The 24,593-nt window shown below is 34.8% G+C and overlaps 1 protein-coding gene across 3 annotated transcripts; it reads left to right on the forward strand.

Moving 5' to 3' along the window:
- On the forward strand, positions 1-24,593 carry LOC136979610 (LIM homeobox transcription factor 1-beta-like). Of its 3 annotated transcripts, none has more exons than XM_067275632.1 (9): positions 1-220; positions 2,693-2,784; positions 12,283-12,487; positions 21,435-21,652; positions 21,821-21,978; positions 22,245-22,322; positions 22,400-22,556; positions 22,650-22,748; positions 24,045-24,593. In XM_067275632.1, the coding sequence occupies exons 1-9, from the start codon at positions 192-194 to the stop codon at positions 24,284-24,286; spliced, it is 1,278 nt and encodes a 425-aa protein (XP_067131733.1). In that variant the 5' UTR covers positions 1-191; the 3' UTR covers positions 24,287-24,593. The 3 variants fall into 3 exon arrangements, with proteins under 3 accessions (XP_067131733.1, XP_067131734.1, XP_067131735.1); XM_067275633.1 differs by having other exon boundaries at positions 22,409-22,556; XM_067275634.1 differs by having other exon boundaries at positions 1-216.

The following is a 24,593-nucleotide window of genomic DNA, read 5'->3' on the forward strand; positions in this document are numbered from 1 at the left end:
CTAGTCAAGCGGTGTGTTTTCATGGAAAGATTGTTAAAAATTATTTTAAATATCAGTGGCAAGAATGGAAGAAAATATTTCTATTATTAATTGTACATAAAGGAAGACATTTTTTAAATATACAAAACTACTTCTTCTAATTGTTAAACATAAAAATTTGAATAATTTGGATCGTCATTATCCCATAACGAATGCCGGTTATTGCATATCCAAACGGTAGGTAAATATTAAAAATATATTATATTTTAATACTATAATTTATAAATTTTATAACATTTTCTCGAAGACAGAGAGAGAGGGGGAGGGAAATACAAAAATATGTCCGGAATTATTACTAATTTTTTTTTTTCCTTTTATTAAGCGGGGGGAGGGGAAAAATTTAAATTTTTACCGACTGTCCGGAGGTATATCTAAAATGCCACTATCTCTCCGGAGATATCCATGGTAGCGATCAGAATTTATTAGCGATGGACCTCAAAGCTAGCAATATACTAGATTTATGACACTTTGAATGGCAACAGATGTTAGACACTGCAAAGTTGGGGAGGGAAGTCGGTACCCTCATAGATCTTGCCATGTGAGGTGGGCGACACACAGGAAAAATGGCAACGTTTGTATCCCCTCGTATCGCTAAACTATTCGGCCAAACAAATAGTTTTATATATATATATTATATAACGGCAGAAATTGCGAATTAGTGTTTGGTTCCATTTTTTTTTCTAGTATATTTAGGCCTTTTTAGGGATGGGAGTAAAAAAATTCGGTTTATTAGTAATGGCTTAAGTATACGGAGGAGTTTAGTATTTGCCAAGAGGGGTGTATGTGTGTTTTTTTTTTCTAAACTAAACAGCGTTATCGAATGGGGAGAGGAAAAAAAGAAATGTTAATCGAATTTTTAAAAAGACCAAAACGATTTTTCTTACGTAGACTTCCTGCAGAGAGAAATCCCTGCAGTTTTTAGTGAAGTAGATGAGTCTTTTTGTATTCGTTTTCAAGTATGGCCTACTCTTCTTCTTCTTCTTGGAAGGAATAAGAGTTCTTTGAAAATCCGAAGAAGAAAAACGCATTTTTCGTTTTTTATACTCGAGTGCCTTGCCAGTTGTTTACGCCTAAGCATAGATTATATCGGATGTTCGAATATTAAGTCTAGGAAACGACACAATCAACACTTACAACACGTAAACACTTGTAAACTAAAATCGTCCGAAGCTCCCCCCTTTTTTTTCTTGTTTTTCTATCGATACCCGGAAATATATTCGCATCCGAATACACGAGGATTATTACAGTGAATCCCTAGATTTTGTAGAGTTTTATGAAGACGAGACGACGGTCTTCAATGGCGTAAATAGATTCTAGAAAGTTAGAAAATTTTGTTAAGCGAAGACAAAGCAAACAGCTCTGGCTTATTGTGTGGATATCTGCAAAGGAATCCTTACATAAACAACACACTACAATGCATCTCAACCTGTACAGCTTCTCGTAGTCCCTTTAAATATTATAACTATTCATTATTCCCGGATATACAAAAGAAGATATACATTAATTACACGGTTTATTAAGGATATTTTCCAACGTTTTCTTTTATTTTAGGCCTAACGTAATCGAGTAGGCCATAAGAATTTTCAGGCCCGAGTATTAAACTATAGGCCTAAGGTTCGAATTGGCCTTTGTATATTAAAAATAAGAGGTTAATAATACAATTTTTCTACTCATTTCTGAAGAACGAGTCGAGTAGGCAATTATAAGAAAAGCACGCTTCTCCCTTCCCCGTGCAAAGTGCAAATTTCGAAGGGTTTTAAGAGTTCGAGTTTCAGATGCACGCCCGCTAGAAATCATTGTCTGGCAACTTCTGTCAGCAGCTCGTTACATTTGACATAATAGAGTGCATGGACCTGAACTGGCCGTGCCCACGTAGGATTTTTATCAATAGGACGTAACAATAATAGCCCATTTATTACATCAGCCTTCCTTAATAGAAACCAGAACTCACCTTACGCTAAACTACCGAAACAATTGAAAATTTCTACGAATTAGGGTTTAAACTTTATATTTTCTAAAGTGTAGAATATAAAAATACACGATTTATTCAAAAAATTGTAATTAAAATATGTAAAAATGAGCTCCTTCCGCATCCTTCTCTTAAGAAAAGGATGCGGAAGAGTCACGAAGGATGCGAAATAATAAAAATAAAATTGTAGGAGTAGCTCGTTTGATCAAACACGGAAAATTCTATAAAGATATCCTTTTTTTCGCCTTAGGCCTACGTCAAAACTGATTATTTTAATTAACAATTTCACACGTTTGTAAAGTATTATACTACAAATCCAATCTATACTCACGGGGGCATGTTTATAGCTAATTTCGTTGGGATTTTTAGTCGTGAGACATAGTTGCGAGTTAAAATCTTTTTAAACTAATTAATTCGGAGGGAGGAATAATTAAAAAATAAGAAACACGCGATCATTTCTCTCTATATATAAAGGCCTAACTTACAGTAAGATAAAATGGATAAAGACACGCATAACGGGGGGACTATTAGTTATAAACGGTTTGATATTTAATTAATTAAAGGTTAGTGTGGTATATATACGAGTGATATAGAAGCTAATCCTTGTTAATTTTAATATAAATGAAAAATATTTACGAAATAGTTCCGAATTTTTTTTTTTTTTTTGGTTAATTTTGCTTACAGGGCGCTCAGTTTTGAGAAATTGAAAGTGCATCGAATCGTCAGAGAAATGGAAGTAACGGAAAAACATAGCGGTTTCCATACAACGACAAATGGTAAGTAATGATCACCATTCATGTATAATTCAAGTAGGCATACTTATTAATGTTATTGACTGATGCTGATTCAATGGATACGGTATTTATAACGCTCCAATGAATGCGCCTATGCCTTGTTAAAATAGGCGACTTATTAAAAAGGCACGCAATATGCAAGGATTCACAAAAAGAATCGAATGGGAATTTTATTGATGTTTAAATAAATTATAATTCAATTCTCTTTTGGAATTTTTCATCGCAACTTCGAGATTTTTCTTCTTCTTCTTCTTCTTCTTCTTCCTCTTCTTCCTCCTCCTCCTCCTCTCTTCTTTTTTTCCGTTTAACGTTTGGCTGCTTTCGCTAGAACCTGTTGTAAATCTGCCTTTGAAGCTCTTGAATAGTGTCGATTTAAGTATTTTTTTATTTTTTTTCTATTTTTATATTGGTTAATGGACGTCGATCATCCGAAAAACGTGATTTTTCTCGATATCCTGCGCTTTGTTAAAGGATTTAAGACAAATAATACCGATTTCTACTCGCTTGTAAGACCGATCTTAAAGTGAAATTTCGAACGGAGGATGCCGAATTTTGCTTCTCAATTTCTTCTCCTCGCATGTTATATTATATTTTCGGTTATAAAAAAACGATTTTCTCACTTATACTTAAAGGATTTCTATCCGAGACGGATCTAACACGTGTTTTTTTGGAGGGTGAGAGTTAGATCGGAGAGCATTTCTAACCGAAGATGGCACGAAAAAATCTCTTTCTAACCATTCTTCCGTACAGAAAACACATTTTTTTACTCTCATAACGAAATTTAAAAGGTATTTTACGGGTTTAAACTTAAATTTAAGTGTCTTTCTCGTTTTTTCTCTACCAGATTCCTTTATAAATCATCATTTTTTCCGCCACTTTTTCGGGTACATCTCCCACAAATTTTGTTAACTCCATCGTTTTTTCGGGTACATCTCCCACAAATTTTGTTAACTCCATCGTTTTTTCGGGTACATCTCCCACAAATTTTGTTAACTCCATCGTTTTTTCGGGTACATCTCCCACAAATTTTGTTAACTCCATCGTTTTTTCGGGTACATCTCCCACAAATTTTGTTAACTCCTATATTTAACTCCTATATTTAACTCGAAACAGACTATAAATAGAAGTATAATAATGCTATTTAATTAGTTACCTACCGACGTTTTTTTCTTCTCCATCCTCTCTGCAATGTTTAATTTGTCTATGAGTGGTTGTAAATTTTGTCAACAAGACTAGGGTTTTGACTTTTTTAAAGAAAAAATAACCGGCATAAAACAATAGTATAGGTCGGTTGGTTAAGTTTAAAGGAGGGGGAAGAAAGTTTTTAATACGACACGACGATGTAACCATTTTTTATTTTAAATTTTTTTAATGAAAATTACGGTTGTTCTATCGATCAGTGTAGTAACTATCTTGCTAATTAAGTACGGGGGGAGGGTAGAGACAAGCTCAACAACTACTTGCTGTACAGTACATAATTTTCGATTATCCCGTCCGATGGTCAGCGTGTGAAGCGGGCATTTTTCGTTTTTTAAAGAATGAATAACGAATTTGTAAAGGTTTACACTCAATTAAGTTTTAGTTTAGTGAGAATTTTATAAGTTTCTTTGGTTGCATTTCTAAAGATGGGAAAAACTTTCCATAAAGAGAAATATTCAGCCCTAGGCGATAACCACTCACTTTTTAAAACTCAACAATACCAATGCAGAGTTTTGAGTACCCAGCAAGAATTGGGGGGAGGAAGAGAGAGAGAAAGAGAGAGAGAGAGAGAGAAAGAGACCCATTCGCATTTTTATGACTTCTCAATGCACATCCATCATTAAAATACCACATTATTGGGTCACTAGCAAATATTTTGAAACTATGCGCTCCGTCGAACATCCCGAAAATATCTTTCAAACTTTCTTTTTATTTTTTATTTTATCCTCATAGATTTTGAGTGACTTTTCAAACTCTCCTTTCCTCCCTTTGATGTTTTCTAAGTGTCTTTATGATTACTTCTGACGTCATTTCAAGGGTTCTTGTGGATTTGGAGGTCTTAACATTCTACATTTTTAGAAAGCTCCCTATTTTTTTTAAATAAAGAAACTATTTTTTAATATAGATAAGTAAAAAAATGGTAACCAGGAGGCCTGGCTGCCAGGTTACAGTTGTGAATTCTATTTAAGAACTGAAGGCCTACGTAAGGAAACCTCGGTACTTCTTTCATAAAGGGCTATAGTTATGAGTAAATTCTTTCTTAAAGGCCTCTTATAACACAAGGAAACGTATTAAAACTCTAGTAAAACGGAAGTAGAACCCCCCAAAATTCTTTTAAACTCTTCGTAGACTTAATATTTTCACGCTGTTTTTATGAAATAAACCATTTAAAGTGTGAAGAATTATATAATTAATTTAATAAAAAATTAAACTTACGTAGTGGAACGACATTAAATAACGTATAAAAAGCATACTTATATACTGGAAATTAATATAGAAGTATTTTATAAACGTGGAAACAGAGAACGATTGTAATAAAGATGGGAGCAAGAATTGCTGTTCAGGTAGTAAAGAGGAGTTTGTAACAAGATACACCTAATGTAAAGAACTACACAACTATAAAGATTAAGTTAAGAACTTAATGAAAGTTGAATTCTGAAGGTTATTTAAAACTCTACCTTTTTATTTTATCCGAATTGAACCGAAGCATTCTTAACATAAAATGGCATTAAAAAATCATTTTTTAAATATAATTTTATGTGTATAAAGTACTGCCGAATTTATTTAAGAAGAAATCAATGTATAAAGTAACTTACACTGCGTATTGTAAAGGTTTCTAGCGTGCTGTATGTATAATACGCACCCCGTTGAGGTTTAACCATTCTCGTCTTATATCGTATACTTTATATATATATATAAAACATTGTATACGTAATGTATAACTTGTACAGTAGGTCTAGACTGTATACAATACAGTATAACGATGTAGGCTTTAAAAGTGTACAGTAATTTATACATTGCTATATTATGTAGGTAGCGAGTAAGGCATACTTTTGCGCCAGATAAACACTACCTATTCCGTGTTGGAATAGGTAGTGTTTATCTGGCGCAAAAACAGATAAAATCAAAGTGAAAAAAAGGGAAGAAAATTCAATTGGACAGGCACAAACTATCACATATTCCCCTGAAAACTATCGATTTATAAAAGTATAGGAAACCTATATTTTCTGGCAAACTGTTTAATGCGACCGCGGCTCGAGTTTCCATGGTCCGAGTTCAATAAAACTGTATCAGGACCACAAATCGAGTGAGTAGCACCGATCTCGCCCAATCAGCTTTTCTATATCATCGGAGGTAACTAAATCTCATTTACGACTCGATTATTTCCATTAATTATCTTAATTAACCTTGTTATTTACGCGTGTTTTACGCGTTATTTCGCTTCACTCCGGCAAAAAAATAAAAAATAAAAAAAACAAATGAAGTTTCTCACAATACATCTATCGACTAGTTTAATTTTGTTTCACTTTTTTAAATAGATAAACACAATACAACGAAAGGTGACTTTTAATTGGATTGTTTTCGCTTAATTGAAATTAATCCCCCACCTTTCGTTGTTTTTTTTATTCGTTTCTTCGCTTAAAAAACCGCATTTTATGTAAAAAAAACACAATAATATTCGGAAACAATAAAAAAATAGACGATTCTTAACGTAATAAAACGTGAAAAAACTCCATTTAACGTATTAAAAATCGTAATAAATTAAGGAAAAATCCTTAAAAATCGAAGATGATCTTCGTAAGTAAAAGACGAAAAAAATCTTTTATTTAAACATTTAAATTGGCGTGGGGATAAAAACAAAAGCGGAGGATATAGGTGTTTTTTTTTTTACGTTTTAAATATTCAAAAATTTAAAAATTCCCTGTACAAACAATGAAAACCGAAGAAGAACCTCGCAATCCAGTGTCTATGACAACTGGAGGATTGAAAATGGAATCTAGAAAAACAAATAACATCAAGTTTTTTAACGTTATCCCGCCATATATATATATATATATATAAAGAAAGAAATCCAGGTAAACAATCAGACAATAAAGTATTTTTCATGTTTATTATATGCGAGATTCTTAAATAGAAATAGTCGAAAGTAAATTGAAAACACAGCAAAGATGACTTCACAGTTGTAGGTTACTACTAAGAGACAATGAAAGTAAAATTTCTTTGATTAAAATAAGAAAAAAGAGCGTACAATACAGTACAAATACACAATATTTATAAATTATAATAAATAAATTTTAGTAAAAGTCAAAAGGGGGTGAGAGAGAGAGAGAGGGGGGAGAGAGAGAATATAATTTATATAAAGGTAAGAGTGAAGCGACTGTATATATTAATTTTATAACCTGGAGAGTACGTGCGTGTGTCTGTCTGTAATCTGAAAACTCTCGAGTTTTATATTTTGACGACTTTCATCAATATAAAGAGATTGGCAATTTACTTTGACAGTCGTGCATCTGGGTTGCGCATTATATAAAGGAGTATCGATTTAGGATAGGCTTTGTACAGTTTTCTTTCAATTGAATAAAAAGAATAGATATAAATGATGTTAGAGAATAGGAAACTTTTATAAATTAATTGGAAATTTTCAATTTTTTTTTTTTTTCTTTATTTTTATGGAATAATTTCGTGAATTGAATATTAGTCTGGGCGGGTTTATATTATTGTGTTTTTTGCGTAAGAATCTGAAGGGGGTTTAATGGGGGATGTGTTGTAGAAAATTAAATATTCAGTAACGCAGTTTGTTCTTTGTTACACGTAAATAAATAGGTCATTGTTATTAAGTTTCCCAAAATTGAAACAGGGAAGGAAGGATTCTATAATGTTAGGTTGACGTCGATCTAAGTTCAAGATGGAGTCAGGTTCAATTTAAAGCTTGTAAATTATATTTACAAGCTTTAAATGAAGGTAAATAATAGAAATTTAGAAGCTTTAAGGTAGCTTCTGTTTAAAAATTAATATTATAAAATTGAAGAATTGAGCATCTTCAAGAACATCTCTAGATTTCTGAGAGAGAAAATGTACCTTTTTTTGAGCATATTTTTAGGGAAAATTTTAGGGAAAAATATGCTTTTCTTCCCCGAAAAATCCAGAGAGATGTTGTAGAATTTACTCAATGTTTAAATTAATTAGGAATTTTCCAATTACATCCGATAAATACACTCAAGCATCCAGCATCTTCTGCTTTCTCCAAAAAAACAAAAGGCAGACTTAATGCTTTAAATATCGCTTTATAAATTTATATTCATACAAAATTAACGTTTACGATTAATAATTAATTATTTAAATACATAAAAATTATAAATAAATATAATTTTTTCGTATAAAAAACTCGAAACTACATTATTCAAAGGCTTAATCTTAATACTGTATAGTAAAAATATTAAGGAATGTTGCTGGTTGGCCTTCGAAATTAAGGCTATAAATGTTAATTTTCTGTATTGATAATGAAAAATTCTATAGACAAGAGTGTATAGTGTACAATTTATTCAAATTGTATATAACCAGTCCCTTTCTGTATATATTATGGAGTGTGTTTTACTTGGCTGCAATTTGCTTATAAATGCAATAACCTTCCGATCCATTAATTTTCGAGTCGAATTTTATTACTAGGAAGTTATACTTTCTGTCTAATGATGTTCTGAAGTTAATATATTTAGTAAATCTTGAAAAATTTTTATATTTTTGAATAATTTTTTTTTCTGTTTTTCCTCCCTCCCCTCTTTTATAAAGTGTCAAAATTATTTATCCTTTCATCCGTGTATTTTTACATCATTTTAAATTTAAAATTACTATTAAAAATTACTTCTTTATGTACCGAAAAACATTCTTTCTTTTATTATTTAAATATTTTTTTACAATTGTTATTCTATAATATAGAAGTATAAGATGAGGGATTAAGAGATGCTTCTCCATCTTTTCTTTACCTTTCTTTTCATCTTCATCTTTTTATATTCTGCACGACTGGGATGAAGAGAGAGTACTAAAAATGCAAGAAGATACTTTACATTCCTGCAAGATCAACCCCCCTTTTTTTCCTTCTTGCTCTTTTATTATTATTATTTTTTAACATATCTCTCTCTCTCTCTCTCTCTCTCTCTCCCTGTTCTACAGAGAGGAGCATCGATCATACATTTATAAAACCATTACCCATTTATACATTTATTTTTCAACAAGGGAGAGAAAAAAAACACTATATTTTACACGTATTGGCCCACCACTGCTAAAGTTTGTAAGCTGTAGAAGTTGCCTATTATCGGGAGCATCTTCATCTTCTTTATCCGGATGCATATTTTTTAAAATGGAGGAAGAAGATGATCCAGTTCTGTTGTGTTCTCTTTCATTAAAAGTGGAACTTATGAGGAATAAGTCGATCAAAGTGATCGTTCTCTTCATAATAACCACCGACGAAACTCGGTAGACACGAATCCAGATGTTCCGAAGTTTTCCATCGTTACCATGGTTACAGTCACTGTTAAGACCCTGGACAGCGTTGTTATAACGACGTAAATTGTCGAGATAGACAACAACATCGATCATGATATAAGAGAAAAGATGGTCTCTTGACAAATGTTTAAGGGTATGACAGATGGTCAGATAACTGGTGGCTAGAGTAAGGTCAAGTAGGGGAGGTCGAATTTTCCTATCGTCTTTCTTTTTTTTTTCTTATTTTATTGCTGTTTTGAAGTATAGTTTTGTATGTCGAAGGTTGGAGAGAAAATTAGCCGAAGATAAGGAAGATAGAGTGGAAAATTTTCGACATTTTTTAAAAATTATTTTAGGACTCAAATTTTAAAAATAAGTGAGAAATATAGTCCCATGTTTTCTCCTATTAAGGGCCGAAATGTAGGGGGAGAGGACTCAAATATAGTCCCATTTTCCCTCCTATTAAGGGCCGAAATGTAAGGGGAGAGGACTCGAATATACTCAGAATTCTTACTTAAAAAAAAGCCCTAAAAATTTAGTATCTAACCACTTATTGTTTTTAGTATAATGCATAATTAAATAGGGCCTACAATAGGAAATTGTTTAATGTCTTTCAACTCGTTTCGACTGAAGAGAAAATTGGAAATATTTCAATATTAAATAACGTAAACTTATCTTCGTCGATTTTCTTTACAGCCACCTTGGCCCAAGAACCCTTGCAATATCATAAATTTACACAAAAATGTGCTCTTGTAGAGTAAACGATGCCCCACGTTCTACTCACCTCTTTAAATTCGTATAAATTATAAAGAAAGGTCACATAACTCATTGGCTAATTAACGATTTTCTGAGACGTATAACCAAAACACACGATTGTACGGTTAAAAGTAGGGTTTAGCTAGTGTGGAAACGTATAAATCACCCCCCTAATTCGCGCATATTTAGCCTTATTTACACCAAAGCTTAATAAAAGGGGGGGAAGGAGTAAGACAGATGGCGATGGGCTGGGTATAGTCCAACGCTTTTCTATTCACCCATTGCGACAGCCAAACACTTATCACGCATACGTCGAGTAACGTGGGAAATGAGTTAGTTGAAGATCTTCCCAGTCGTCCAACAACACAATTCACCTCTTTAAAGAGTAGGTGTTGGCGCCATATTGTGTCCTCATAAGCCACGATTGAACGAACAATAATGATCGGTATGAATGTTTTCTGTTCATGCAAACATTACGAAACTATGCCTTTGGGGTTATCACGAGTGGTTCCTTTCAGAGTGCCACTCCGCCGGCAGAAGTCACCCCCGGTGTGGTTCTTTTTCTTTTTTTTTTGTTCTGATGTGTGAAATCTCCAACGTGGCACCCCGTAGATGACCGAGAAGTGTTACTTGGCGCAACCATTGTAAATATAGAAAATAAAAAAAAGAAATAAGAGACACTTTCCGGCTTATAAAGGTGTATTTTCACCTACACGGTGTGGAATTTAATCTAGGTTATTGGACAGTATATTCGACGGGAAGGATTCAATCTTTATTGGAAGGTGATCCAGGAGCTCCTACAATGGCCTACCACTTATCGTAATCTTCCATTGAAATTTTGAAGATAAATTCGTTAATTTTAGACGATTTTCTTGTTCCTGATCAATTCTACAATTCTAAATCCCGTTTTTTTCTTGAAGGGGAGACGAGAAAAGCGCGTGCCATTCTCCTGTGTCTATTGTTTAGTAAATAAAATAAAATTCGCAATTATTAATGCAAAAATCCATACAAAAACTCTTTAAAAAGTAGTAAAAGTGTGGAAAATATTGGAGCAAAGATCGTTTGAATCTTTAAGTCTGGCAGTTGACAAAATGACGAATAATCTACGAAAGATGATCTTTTCACACTTTTGGCAAATGCCCGCCTTTACTTTACTCCGCCATTGAGTTATGTTTAACGTTAGGTAAGAATTGCTTCCCACAGGTACCATTTTTTCGTTTATTTATTTGGATGACCTTTGACCCAACGACCACATTCATCGTAGCCCATATCCCACGAGTCCCATTAACCTTCTAGACCTGTAAATAAAGTGTTCCGGCCCACTTTTCCCCGCTTCGACTGGACCGGCGGACAAGGCGAGGGTTTAACAGTTTTGTATTACTAGTGATATATAAAATGTCTCGGCTTCCCTTCCGACCTTATACGTTGATCCCAGTTAAGATACAGACTTTATAAACTATCGGATATTAAAATATTTCTACAGTCTGTGCCATTTTTCTATGGTAAATAATGGCGTGAAGTCGATACTCTTATGGTACCGAGGTCTGTGTCGTTGCTCTTCTCTATGGTTTTAAGTTTTCTCCAAAGGGGTAGAGATATATTTTATTAAATATTCTCCTCCCCATTTCACACCACAACTCCCATTGAAAAGGGGGGGGTTTAGAAGTCGTTGCTGTGTCTAAACATTCATCTCCCCCTTTATTATCTCCCCACTTTAATTAAATAATTAACGTTTTTGTTAGGTTAAAACAGCTTTATTTTATGAAAATTCCTAGGAAATTGTAAATGTATGCATTTAATGGTAATTTCCTAAGGTTTATTCGAGTTTTAAGTCACGTTTTCCATCGAAAATCGAGAATGGGGTTTAAGATACGGGCATTAATAATTTGTAAATGATGTGTGTGTGTGTGTGTGTGTGTGCGATCTTAGAAACATCCCGACTTTAAACGGTAATTGCTCTTTAGTAAGATTTGCAGATTACATCTAATAGATGAATACTGTACTTCATTAAATTCCTCAAATGTACACTAATTGTGTAAATGCACGGACTGACTCGCAGTGCATAAAATGGTTAATGTTTTAATTTAATTTTGAAAGTGATCACCGCTGGCCAATAAAACTCGATGGTAAATCTATTGAAAACGCCATTTTGTCATTTAAATAAACTTGGATCATATGCCATTGTTAGGTAGGAACGAATTCCACCTTCCACCAGACTCATTACTATTTCTTTTTTTTGTTTTCTTGCCGTGTGCCGATTTTTAGGTGGAACGGGAGCGGTGAGGAAACCGGCAGGAAAGAAAGAAGTGTGCACCGGTTGTCAACAACCAATTATTGACCGTTACATTATGCGTGTCATGGACAATTCTTGGCACGAAGGATGCCTACAGTGTAGTGTCTGCCATGTTCATCTATCACAAACCTGCTACTCGAGGGATCGGAAGTTGTATTGTAAAGCTGATTATGACAAGTGAGTAACTTCAAATCTTCCATTTTACGCGGCTTACGTTTATATTAATACCCGAGTTACCGTAAATATAGAATTAATACGTGTAATTTGCGCATCATACGCGATAGTTTTTTTTGTTTAGAGCGCTTATTAAATTATTCGAGAAGCGTTAACGGGGAGAAGAGAAAAAAGAGAGAGACTCATTCACAGAGACAAATAAAAACAGAAGCCTTATAAACGTCGGAGCTACACACGTAGGAGGTTTCATCAGAACACAGGAGAAGGGGGGATCGGATGACACGGCAGCGTATGCTAAGCATTCCTAATTGTTGTGTTCCCCTACTGCCCATTTAACGCTCGCTAAACCGATCAAAAAGGAGAGACCGAATGGTGACTTGCCTTCCTTTTCACATGTTAATATTGTTTGGGCCTGAACGATCGCATTCAGGTTTATCCCAGCGTGTTGCATATTAGCGTAATGTAAGAAAATATATCTATTTAATATATGACCATTCTCGTACGGAGTTTTCGGTAAATAATATGTAAATGACCCGCTTTAAACAAGTAACAAGACAAGATGGCGACGTATAAGGCCATTAATCATGTTGGCGATGTGACATCTTATTTTCGGCATGGGGCGACAGCCTGATTAATATTCCCACCCTGTAATTGATTCTGACAACGTACACCGTATTTAACTTCACTTTTCTCTCTAATCTTACAACACCCTGCTTTAAATGAAGACTTTGAGATCTTATCGTTAACCGCATCTACAACGAGCGGATCGAAAATTTCTCATCTTTGATACGGTGTGGGCCGGTCGCACGTGCGACTATTATCATTATAATACGCATGCGAATCGTTTGTCACGCCCGGTATGTCGGACGGGGAACTTCTGTATGGGGTCCACGTGTCGACCTCCCTTCTATGCCTCCCTTTCTAAGGCATTATGGGCAGCGCGTGTTGAAGGCGGGAGTGGACATCGCTCATTCTTTCCGGATGCTGCCTCCATTTTTTCCTTCTTCTATCCTATGAATATCGCGGTTTGCAATGCGGTTTTAGCCCGCTTAAACGTTATAAATATGGCTCCAATCCTCGAAATCCAAGATGTAAAGGGGAGGGCCAATTCCACTCCACTTTAAATCCGAAAGAAAAATGAACCTTTCCTTACGGATCGACTGCAGATCTTTAGGCCACCGTAAGAGGAAAAGTATTTTCCAAACTTTCAACCGAGCGTGCATAACTCGCGGAATTTTCAAAAAAACAATGCGGTTGTTGTTTCGAACGATATTCAGAATACATTTCGCATCCCGCTAAACAATTTCGACAGAAAAAACACGAAATTTTCCGACTTAAAATAGTTGTTTTGTACAGTCGAAAACTTTGTAGATTTCGTCTCTCACCCCCCTCCGTTGGTGTTTGTCAAACAATAAATCAAGCGAGTGCAGGCAGCCTAGAAAACTTTTTCCTTTATGTACGCACTCAATTCAAATAAGTGCACCTGTGCATGAGTCGGGATTAAGTTGGTTCCCCGTAGCAGGTGATCGCAGGGGGATTGGTTCGCCTCATTGACTACAATTTTTCGCCCCGCTAGTTGTCCAGCCGTCACCCCTAGCCACAGCTGACGTGGGCCAAGCGACTTTCTCTATATCAAATTGATTCTCCCTATGCCTTATAAACGTGGAAGAGCCAAATTTCCTACGGGACGAAGCAAACTTTTCCCCCTTTGTTCGCGGATTTACACCCCTTTTTACCGCCTGGAAATGGAGAAAAAAGGAGCAACTACACTTCCGGCGCCACAAAAAATTGGTTAAACACGTGTTAAAATAATTAAAACCATTAGTTTTAGGCGGAATCCATTGTGATTTATCACGTTTATTTAACTGGTACGATGTGATAAATGGACGTATGCATTATTCCACTTACCTAAGACCTACGCATGCGAGAGACTTCACAGCCGCTCTTGATACTTCATTATCATTTCAGAATAAAAGAGGAAGTAATTCGAATCCAGAATTCGTGCATATATAAAATCAGAAGACAGAAGAAACTCCACGTAAACCCCCGTTAAGCAAAGAAGATCGTTACAATTCTAAAAATAAAGAATATTTTTCTCCTTAATATAAAAGCATCTGCACGGTCTTTAAGAGAGAGAGAGAGAGAGAGGAAAGCAGTATGGCAAACTACGTGACTATTTAACTCCAAAACAAATGTCTTCGTCCAGATGGTGTCAAAATGGATGTGTAAATCACCTCTAAAGGCGTTTCTTCGTCAAAACTTAACACAGGACTGTATTGGACCCAGCTGCAGGTGTCGGCAAATGGTGCATAGGAAAAAGTGGAAGAAAATTCCACGCTTTTTCTCGATAATTGTATACTCTCTCTCACACACACTCTTTCTCTTTGGCTTCTCATTTTTCATGTAAGTTCGGCCTGTTTTTCTTTGCATCGACGTTTCTTATTGGGTGTACTTTGGTAAAGGAAAAGATAAAAAGATAAAGGGCTCCACACTTTTTGGACGGGGTTTTTTTTAAAGTATAAAAAGAAGAAGAAGAAAGTAATTGCTATAATGAATTTGCCTTACTTAATGTTCCATTTTTTTCAGCGTTGGAATGCCAGAACGTTAGCCTCTTTAGTGTTGTTTTCCCGGTTAAAACGTACGATTTTAATACATTAAGTGGCCGTTTAATCGAGAAAAGTGGTCAAAAAACCAACTTATGTAAGGGACGGAGATATAATATCTCTATATTCGATGCAACCCTGCTTAAATTAATAAATTTATTGGCGAATTTAATAGGAGAAACGAATTTTTTCTTTTCTTATTAGCGAGAAAGTTATCCCGGTTATCTTTTAGTAATGTCGACGACAGAGCTACTCATTACGTTAAGGAGATTTAGCACGATATGAATAAATTAATAATTTACTTTATTTTAGTCGAATTTTATAAGTAAAGAAAATCCTAAACTGTTAATTTCGCAGTCCCAATAACAGCTGACGCAACAATGACAAATACGAAGCACACACACACACACCCACAGCTGGCAGATAACTAGAAGCATTTCAGAAAAATCGAGAAGCAGAGGAGGAGGAAGAAGAAGAAGAAGAAGAAGAAGAAGAAAAATAAAAAAAAAGAGTGACTTAATGGACTACCTAATGACATCGTTATTTAAAACAGAAGAGTTAAGAGCAGCTTGAAAAGAGTAATGGAAAAGAAGCGGTTTTTCTCTTCATCCCACCTATTTTGCTTTTCCATTGTTTCTTTTCTTAAATAGAAAATGCTCGCAACATGCCAAGTAAAAGAGATTTTGAAAGAGAAGGACGTTTGGAAAAACTCGCTTTACTTTTCCAGTTTCATTCGGTTTTGTCAAACGAGAGGATTATAAGTAATTTCTAGACGGCTTGATATTTGACATGAAGGCTTTGCACCAAGGATTAAATATGCCTTTGGAGTGGTCAAGAGTACCTATAAGCTGTGTGCGTGTGTGTGCAAGAGTGGTGAGTTGGGAAAGAAGTGCCTCGGTGGGTTGTTTGTTTAGTTCAATGTGGCTTGGTGTGAAGTGACTCAACGGGCTTTGCCTAAGCCTTTTGTGTGTACGACAGACCGGCTTCAATGGTAGGATACGAAGACGTAGACTTGTCCCGATAGAGTCTCTATTGTCAGGTAGTTGAATTGGTGACGACTGACTGAGATATCGACAAGGGTGTTGTAGTCTTTTGTTAGACTTACTGATCTGCAAATAAGTTTTTATTTTCTTCTTTTTTTCCCCCTCGTTCTTTCTCTTTTCGCTTAAGATTTGTCTCCCCATTGAAATAAGTGCGTTGTCCCTTATCCACGCATCCATTCAATTCTTTTCATCCCTCGTCTTGTATCTTGTTTAAATAAATATAACCTTTAAACCCAATCTTGTTTGCTCCGTTACAAATTGTATCTATTTAAATGCCTAATTCTGCTTTATTACGTAATTTGTGTTTTTCTTTTCTTACTAATTCCTCTCTCCGTTGTCGAATTATATAACAACACGCCGCTTTCGTTCGTTATCCCCTCGTGTAGTCTACTTGTTCCACTAACATAAACACTATCCTCTGATAATCCCCGAGAATTCAATTATCCCTAATACGTCCCCCTTAACGTTTTAAATTAACTTTTAGCCTTTCCTGTACGTAAAAATAGCCAATTTTTGTATATTATTTATAAATTTTGCTCTAATTTTACGCATCGAAACACTAATTTCCATTGAGCTCGGGCATCGGGGATGCTACCGAGATGAGAATTTTAAAGACCGTTTATGTACAGAACGTAGTCGTGGCTGATAAAATTAACGATTTTACGGATTTTTTAACATCTTAAAATTAAATATTCGATGTAAAATATAAGTTAAATAAGATATTTTCACTTAAAGGATTAAAGGAAAGATGCACGAGTGATAGTTTCTGATGCGAAATAATAGAAATTTCTTATAGTATTTAAGTTAAAACATATTAAAAACTACGTTTATAGTCGAAGAGTTTATACATTTCTTTATAAATTTAAGATATAAGTCAGATTTTTAGCAATGGAATAATCGGAAACAATTTCTCTCTTTCATTTCTTGTGCCGTAGAGAATAAGCGTACAGTTCGAATAGCCCGAGGTCTAGACTCAATAATACTCGAAAATTTGGAATAGTTCGAACCAGTCGCAGGGTGATTCACAGTTTATTGTTCAGAGCGTCAACTGGCAAAGTGCACATTTCCAGTGTTGACATTGTACCTTGAGTCAACACTCAGTCCTACGACATCGTCAGTTGCCAGCGGCTCTCTGTAAACATCAGCCCTCTCTTACTAGACTGTTCCAACTTTATAGATTTCTATAACTGCACCCACTTGCCTAAGGTAGGCTAATTTCAATTTAATAGTTGTTTTTTGTCTACTTACTGATTTTACTTATCGCTCCACAACTGAACGTGAAGAGGATGTCGTTCCTCACTCTATGCTTTTAAAATGCGATCGACTATAGCTATTCAAATTTTCATTTTTGCTACAAAATCGAATGAAATTTTATAAAAATCGATTCTTTCCCCCCTCCTCTTCCTCCTCCTCCTCCTCCTTCTTCTTCTTCTTCCTTCTCTCGCCTGCATTCATATTTATCCTTTAAATATTAAACAGCTCTAGTCGCGTGATTTAAAAATGAAGTTGTGAAGTGAATAATTAAAAACTATCAAGTCAAACTAAATTTATTACTCTCTTTTAAGATTCTAACCTCTCTTAGGAGGACAATTTAACAAGATTTTTCTATATTAAAACGTTTAGAAACTGTAGAACGGGTTTAGAATTTCTGCTTAATTAACCTGTTTTTATATTAAATACTCAATATTAGGAGGGAATTTACTTGGATATTTACGTATATAAATAAGTAAAACTTCGGTAAAATTACATGTATTAACTCCTTCTTCCATTTTAAAGAATAAAATTTAAAAAAGTAAAAAGTATACCAAGTTAAAAATAAGAAAGAAAGAGGGGGGTATTATATTCTTCTACAAAAGAAGTGAAGTTTCTTTTGTAGGAAAAGTCGGGAAAAAAAGAATGCAGTCAACAAAACTCCTTACAGGATATTAAAAAAACGATTGAATCGAGTACCAGGTTGAAAATGTCCAAGTACAAACTCGCAGCGTTTAGTTAAAAACGTCTGGTAAGCAACAGTAGAAAGACAGGATATTAGAAAAATCTGAAGTAAGCTTTCAGTAGCTGGATTTACTACGGAGCGCATGCTCAGCGCCTGGAAATTGTTTGCAGAAGATGAGCAGTCTGCACCTATACCAGAGGGTTGGTTGGAAACAGCCAGCAGTTACAATCAATTTTGTCAGGACCTATAGAAGCTTTTCCTTCCAAACTTAGGCTGTATTTACATGTGAGTCGCTCGTTCGTTGGTCGGCAGAGAATCGACCAATGGATTTATAAACCCTCCCTTTCTCTACCCCGTCCAATATTCCGCATTTTATCCCACCGAGTGAAGATTACATTACGCGATAAAAATCCTTCTCTACCGTTTTTAATGCTCTTCTACTTCATTATAAATACCGAAAAATTAACCAAGAAAAACATTCGAAATATTAATTAATTAAAATGGCAATTTACGGTGTTTTTTTAAAGCGTTTAAATTCTAAAGAGAGTGGACCCCGCAGCAAAATATTCGACTCATTGAAATAACATAGAACTTGCCCCCTTTAAATATCGTACTAGTCGATAGGAGGCTTCTATTGTTTCGTATATGATTTAGTAGTGTTCGTCCATTTACGTTTTCGCAGTTTGATTCCCGTTTTATATTAAAAAAAAAACCGGTGACTTTGTAGGAAAATTGTATTTTTTCAATCGTTCGATCTGTTGTTTCAGTGTTGCCACATAATTAAAAGTAAATTAATGTGGTTAATTTTGGCCGAGTGCATTTTTCTACTGCTCTATTTTTAAACTCGATAAAGAAAATAATATATTTATAAATGAAAAGAATATATGTCAAATTTAACATCATTTAAGCCGTTTTAAAAAGTTTGAGGCCTTATATATATTATCTAATTCCCACGCTAATCTCCTGTTTATCTTCGTGTTATCAACAGATAAGGCCGTGTTTACTCTGTGCAGTTATTAATAATTCGGCTACCGATATTATTGAAAATGGTGGCGATGATGATGATGATTTACTATCATCCGGCTGAATATTTATATATATTTAAAATGGAAGGTTTTAATTAAAACGAAAAGTGTAGAAATCTGTATAGATTCGGAGTTAATAAAGACAAATTTGAAACGTATTATCAATTAAAAGTCGGCTAAAACAAGAGGAAGTGACGTAAGTTGTATAGTACGATGGGGAAGTGGCGACATCTCTTCCCTTCTCATAAGATTAAACTGTAATCCCGCATCTACAAAGGGCCACATCCGGGTACCATGCAAATTCATTCAAATCCGACACAACTGAGTAATGGTGATTTTAATAAAAGTTTCACAACACACCAGTCCGTCCTTGAAGCATCTAGCTTCGGTAGGAACATAGGTCGGCTTTCGGCCGCGTTCTCGTTAATTGAAATTGATGGCCACCCCGTCGTACAGAGTGACAGCTTGAATAGGGATAAATGCCAAGCTCCAGTTAGCCCTGAACTGTAGGGATGCAATATAGCTGCACACTTTAGCTGTCGTTATTGGATTTCCCAGCGCACAAGACTCTGCAGACTGGGTTGGAAAAGGAGAAAGTGTTCCTGGAATCTGAACTATTTTCCGGACCCGGGGATTTATGGAGGAGGTAGAACCTCCCCCTCCTCTTTCTCTTCTCTGTATGTGTGCACTAGCTCTTGCGCGACACGTGCTGCAAACCCTCTTGTCTCGGCGGGGAGAGTAGAAAAGGCCACACGCTCTTGTCGATAGGCGATCGTGTGGTCCTACTACAGATTCGGTTTTTTCCTCCCTCTCTTGCATCTTCTCCCTGTTTGTCTGCGCCATCGTTTCCTGCTAGCTTCATTATTTTGCACAACAGTTATTGGAATTATTCTGCACTGTGAACGCTAAGTATTCAATCATTGTCAACTGCCTACCGTCGTGACAATAGAGAACGTCATCCAAAAAACATGAGTTACTGAAAGATTTTTAGTTTTCTTTTTTATTATTTTTTTTATTTTATTCTTTTTTTTACTTCTGTAGCGACTTCTGAATGAATGAGTGTATTGTATTGGATACTGGCCGGGTATTAGTTTTTTGGTGGACTTGTCTGATAAATTGTCTTGAATTGAGGGAATTAAAACTTTTAACTTTGTATTGCAGTTGTTTGTTCTCCCATCGCATGTTTTGTTACGCCGAGTATGATTGGCGGCAATGAAAAAAATTGAAGTTTTCAAGTTTTAATTGTCGTTTTCTTCTGTATTTTCTTTTAAAACTTTCTACTAATGTTTCTTTCTCCACTATTTTTCATTCTCCTGTTATTTTAAAACAATTTTTTTCCTAATTTTCTTATAATCTTTTCTTTTTTCCATAAATAAATAGAGGAGGAAAGCGCACCGTCCCCTGTAAATGTGTCTTGCTTGCAAAAGTCCGCGTGCTGCAGCCAAGCCGCCAATCTGGGGATTAACGATATTAATGCATTTCGACGGCGTAGACGAGTAAAAATGCAGACAGAAACTATCGTAAACAATCAAAAATGATATTTATAATCGCCGCAAATAGAAACATTATCGGATATTAATAAGACAGGAGAAAATCTCGACTACCGATCAAAATATTACAGAAATTCACTTCCATCAACCTCAACCAATATCCATTACTTCCAGTTCTATCGCCACACACTAAATTCACTCTGAATAAGTCTATAACTCTTACCAAACACATTTATCTAAGTGGAGAAAGTAAAAACTGTATAGTCGAACGAGCATGCAACTGACTCACCATCGGCTATTTTAATGAGTGCGGTATCGGGTAATATTTCCCATAACAAAATTGAAATTAGGCGTAAAGTAAGCCAGTTGAACATTTCAAATGCTTAATTCGACAACCATCAAAATTGAATATATTAAAATAAGTTCTACAACGGCATAATCGCCTTAAGATGAAGTAGACGTGGCCTATTGTTTGCAGCTATAATATCGACTCGTAACCTAGAAAATAATACAATTAATAGCCTAAAATTAAACCTAAAACGTGTAGGATCCTTCATAACTTATTTACAATTACAGTAACATCAGAAATTGTTGTTTTTCTATGCTAAATTTCCACCGATCTAGTGATATTAGCCTAGTTTTAAGCTTCTTTCCACTTTATGACAATCTTTATCTGTAATTTTATAACATTACTCATCTCTAGAGTTAATTTTATTATTTAACGCAGCTTAAAACATTATAGTAAAGCGTTAATAAGCTTAAAACTTAAGCCATTTTAGTATTAAGTTACCAGGCCTGTACCACGTACTGTACACCATTTAACTAGATTTTATTTATTTTTTCCTGTACGCAGGTTATACGCAGTGAAATGTACTGGATGTATTCAACCGATAGCGGCCAGTGAATTAGTAATGAGGGCTCTGGACCACGTTTATCATTTAGCGTGTTTTGTTTGCGTTGGATGCAGTAGGCAATTACAAAAAGGAGATCAATTTGTTATAAGGAACGGAAGACTTTACTGTAGACCAGATTTCGAGAAAGAAATGGCCGTTATGCAAATTGTCACAAGAGGTAGCGATTATTTTAATGGTGATATTACCGGTAAATAAATTCATGAATGTTATAACTGTAAACCATTTACTATTAGACGAAACGAGATGTTAATTGTATATAGTTTACTATTAAGCACGTGGAGGCTGATTATTAATCATTTATGGTAACTATTACGCTGACTTGCAGGTGATAATGGACAATTGACTGGACCACAACAACAGCACAACGGACAGCAAAGACAAGATGGCCGACGAGGTCCAAAAAGGCCACGCACCATACTAACCACGGCTCAGAGGAGGGCATTTAAAGCATCCTTTGAAATTAGTCAAAAACCTTGTCGGAAGGTAAATATTATCTTTCCATTTAAAATCCCGTTTATAAAGTTTATTTTTATACATTTTTTTACGTCTTTTTCCCAATTGCACTTTTGTTATTGGAGGAGGAAGAGGAGGAGGAGGGAGGGGGGAAAAAAGAAAACTATTGATTTAATTCCACGAAGCTTTCTTTTATAACGCCATTTTTCTTATTTAAACTAATTTTATTAAATTGAATTAATTATTTTTTTTATAAATATATTGATCAGAGATGTGTGTGTGGTGTTTTAAACTAGGTAAGAGAATCTCTGGCGAAAGAGACAGGCCTTAGTGTTCGAATCGTTCAAGTTTGGTTCCAAAATCAACGGGCAAAGGTAAATTACGATTTCAAATTTGGTGGTAACGGTTAGCACGATTTCTAGTTTAAGTTCAATAAAAGTGAACTTTGCAGCTAAAAAAGCTTCAGAGGAAACAGCAGCAGTTACAACAACAAAATCAAAAACAAGCAGACAGCAATCAGACTAACGGAGGAGGAAACGAGATAACAAATAACGGTAAAGATTCAAAAAAGAGTGAAGATCTAAATCACAGCGATGCTGCCGACTACAGTAAGTATATATTTAATTATGTATATATATATAAATATATAAGACAATAACACTGCAGACAATTTAAAAAAACAAGAATTATTCTCTTTACAGCTCCTCCTTACTCGAGGTTGGCTGCAGGAACAGATCCTTCGCCCGATTCCTCACAGTTTCCTTTAGCACCAGTGCCCTATCCTGGACATGGACCAGACAGTAAGTTTCCTTCTTTTATTCATTTATAACATTATACAGAAGAATAATTAAACGGTTAATGGGTATACAGAAAAGTACATTACCAAAATATATAGAAACCATTATAGGCCTAGGATAAGATGCTTACAAAACTGAAACTTAACAAAAGTAATTTATAGATAATTAAAATATAACAAAACTAGGCCTTGTTATGTACATAATTAAACACAAAATGAGCTAAATTAAGCATCTAACCCAATGATATTCGATTTAAGTATGGCCTATGATACACTTAATTTATATTAGGAATATATTAAGGCCTTACTATATTATAGGCCTGTACATTATTACTGTATATAAACTAATCTATGCATAGTTATACAATATAAAGCTTTATTTAAACCGGGATTAATGTAACACTGAATACAAAAATAATGAAATATAGATTAAAAAATATAATAGGTAATTCTTTTAAAATTAATTAAATACCTTTTACTAATTCTTAATTTTATCCTTTTATGGAGTTATAAATAATTTTATAATAACGTAGTATCGAAGTTTCATTAAAATCGGATCGCATCTTACGGAATCAAAGCTTCCAAGCTGCAATTGAATTTCGTATTTTGGAAGATTGTCCAATATAGACAATCTTTCGTCTCGAATTGTTCAGATTTTGAATAGATTGAATCTATATCTTCCAATATAATATCGAATCGCCAGGCGAAAATTCCAATTTAAAACTTATCTAATTGATGCAAATGCCATGTTTATAGTTATAAAACTGGATTTTTAATCAAAAGATGAGCGAAAAAATTGTTAAAAATTAAACATATCGATGCGCCAGAATGTAAATAAAGTGATAAAAAGCTGGACTTTTCCGGTATTGTTGTTATTATTATTATTATTTTTTTTAAAGAAAATTTTTACGAGTAAAACTCGGAAACTTTCTGAGATGTGGCACAACGTCCTCAATATCTCCCGAACCAATAGCCTGATTTTCTTGAAAATTTCTGTAAACATTTGTCCTTAGTACACGAACCTCCCTGCAAAATTTCAGCAGTTTTCGACAAAAGGCACAGGAGTTATTAAACTTCAAAATCGTGCTCCCTACGCACACTACATTACCTTCGAGCTTTGCATTTCTCGACGTTTCAAGGTCCTTGAGTCCAAAAATGTAGGGGGTCATCTTTTGATCATTCGCCATACTTGTATATATATAACAGCCGGAGAAATTTAAAAAAAATGAATAAATTTAATATTTTAATAGAAAATTCTTTGTTATAACATTTCTAACAGTGGATAATTTCCTTCCTGTAGGTCAGTTCTATTCGGCGAGTCATACGGAAACAGCAGCATACATGAAAACAGAACTAAGTATGGACAGCGAGAGTAGTCTGGGTGGTTTAGAAGATGTATTGATAGACCAAGGACAAACACCTCAACTGAACGACTCCGGACACATATTTAACGCATCTATGAATCCAATAGACAAACTTTACTCCATGCAAACGTCCTATTTTAGCTCTAACGAGTGTGAGTGCCTTGGTGCTACTAATTAAATCGAAAGAAGATTTAAACCCGATCGACGTTTAACCGATATGGAGAAGTGTGAGACAACAGGAAGACACACCTGTTTAAAAAGTCCACCGATACTCCACGAAAGAAAGACAATACCCCGTGTAGGAGCCTAATAGAGTTCTATGGAACCGTCTGCTAGCGGTGTTACATAGATTGATACAGGACCGATGACGCACATTCGTTTGGTTTGAAGCACTTATCATTTCTCATTTTTTGTCTGTTAATTTTTCTCTGAGGTGTTAACGGATGCCTCACCCTTCGGTTTCGTTCATTTTATTTTATTTTTGT

This window comes from Centruroides vittatus, unplaced genomic scaffold, assembly GCF_030686945.1.
Source record: "Centruroides vittatus isolate TY-2023 unplaced genomic scaffold, ASM3068694v2 contig_630, whole genome shotgun sequence".
In the NCBI taxonomy this organism is placed as follows: Eukaryota; Metazoa; Arthropoda; class Arachnida; order Scorpiones; family Buthidae; genus Centruroides; species Centruroides vittatus.

What these genes read in the sequence shown, in the direction of transcription:
- LOC136979610 (XM_067275632.1), top strand. Translation starts at nt 192, where the DNA reads ATGCCGGTTATTGCATATCCAAACGGTAG. An exon ending in TTTCCATACAACGACAAATG is followed by an intron (nt 2,785 to 12,282) that starts GTAAGTAATGAT and finishes GCCGATTTTTAG; the next exon opens with GTGGAACGGGAGCGGTGAGG. An exon ending in GTCAAAAACCTTGTCGGAAG is followed by an intron (nt 21,979 to 22,244) that starts GTAAATATTATC and finishes GTTTTAAACTAG; the next exon opens with GTAAGAGAATCTCTGGCGAA.